The sequence below is a fragment of the Solanum lycopersicum genome, chromosome 7 (assembly GCF_036512215.1).
Source record: "Solanum lycopersicum chromosome 7, SLM_r2.1".
Classification (NCBI taxonomy): Eukaryota; Viridiplantae; Streptophyta; class Magnoliopsida; order Solanales; family Solanaceae; genus Solanum; species Solanum lycopersicum.
In genome coordinates, this window is record NC_090806.1 from 54,404,464 (window position 1) to 54,406,213 (window position 1,750).

Genomic DNA, 1,750 nt, shown 5'->3' on the forward strand with positions numbered 1-1,750 from the left:
AGGCTAGAAATGGGCTATCTCGAATAAGGGCCTATGATCCTTTCCAAATTGTCTGTTACAACTTACTTTTAGCAGGATTAACCAGACAAGTTCTAACTCAGTACCAATGATGGACTATTCAAATTTCCTCACACTCACTTGACATCTCATCACTATACCAGATTATTAGATACCTAGTTTGAATTGAAGACTTAGGGTAATGCAATGGTGTAATTCTATTTTATGCTTAGAGCCACACAATTATAAGTTACTATGCCTAGTCATGCAACATTTTCCAGTTTTCTCAGAATATCATTTTAGCCATCATGCTTCAGAGTTAAACTATGTACAAAAGATATAAACATGCCGGTTCAACAGGAAAAGTAATCAGTCTTTTTGTGGAAAAAGAACATAGGCAAGAAAACCCCAAAATAAGATAGTGAGTTGGGCTGTCAGACTTCACCCTAACACTCACTTTCCATTTACCCCACCCCCAACAAAAAAGCATGCAATTGTCCCCAATGCGTAAAAAATATATCTAAATATTAGAGTGGTAGGTGAAGCAAACCTATGGCGCAAAGCGTCGACGATCAGCAAGATGGTGGGTCCGGTTGCCCGGAACCCACGTCCTCTGCAATGTGAACACCCTCAGTGGTGTCCTCAGCAACAAGCGCACCATCAGTAGTGCCTCCTGCGATCTCTACAGTGCGGGAGCTAGACGCCTCAGCCGCTAACTGTGATGCTCTGATCTGGTGCGCCTCCTCCTCAGCAAGTGAGGCTCTCCTCGCAGCCTCCATCTCTCGGCGCTCCTTCTTCCTTGCTCGCGCCTCATCCTCTGCTCGACCCCTATGCCTCTTGGCACTCTCTCGAGGGGGAGATAGTGGAATTTTTGAAGTAGTAAACAGGGTCGCTAGCACGGTGTCGTCAGCAGGCTCAACAGAAGGGGCCCCAGACTCCTGCACCCTCGCCTCTAGGATTGTGTCAATGTCTGCACGAAGACTGTCGACTGTAGCCTAAAGAGTCGACAAATCCGCCGAAGGGGCTGGTTGGGCTAACACTCTCAACTCAAAGGCGTCCAAGCGCTGGTTGACCTCAACAATCTTCCGCTCTGTAAACTGCTGCATTTTCCCCTCTAGACGCTCTTCAGACTCAGTGATCGACTTCTGCATCCACGACTGGATATGATGCAGAAGAGTGGCCATTTGTGCCTCTAGTTTTTGGACCCTAGCAAGCGGGACCAGTGCCGGTAGAGGGGCTGTGTGAGAGGAGCTCGGGGCAGTGCTACTACCCGGGATAGACTCGACCAGAGTAGTGTCAGTAGACGCTTTTGTAGCTGTGCGGGCCTGGGCTACCGTATCCGCAAGATCATCAGCAAGTGGGGGCAGCTCTGGACGGGGCCCTCTCCGTGGAGCCAACTCATTGGCCTCGTCTCTGATGAGGCCGACATCAACAGTGCCTTGCGGGGCCTTCAGCTTATCTACGTGCCATATGGGCACACCTGCGGACCTGCAAAGGGCAAAGATCATACACGGGAAGGGGTAGGTAGTAGTGACCTTGAATGCCCTCTCGTGCATGACTTCCTGTAGAAGCCATGCGAAGTCCACCTCGAATCCGGCTATCATCGCCGCCATCAACACTGCTCGATCCCAGGTGACGATGTTATCAGCAGCTGTAGGTGAAAGGCAGTGTCGGACGAGCAGCCACAAGAACTTTGCTATGAACGTGAGGTTGACCAGGCATCGCTTAGAGTGGACTCTGATGAGGCTGACAG

General features: G+C 50.2%; 1 protein-coding gene across 1 annotated transcript; it reads right to left on the reverse strand.

The window, feature by feature from the left end:
* Positions 1-569: 569 nt before the first annotated feature.
* On the reverse strand, positions 570-1,505 carry LOC138337503 (uncharacterized). Its single transcript, XM_069287418.1, has 3 exons — positions 1,218-1,505; positions 1,071-1,154; positions 570-992 (listed from the first exon to the last, which is right to left on the reverse strand). Exons 1-3 carry the CDS (start codon positions 1,503-1,505, stop codon positions 570-572), a joined length of 795 nt encoding a protein of 264 aa, XP_069143519.1.
* Positions 1,506-1,750: the final 245 nt, after the last annotated feature.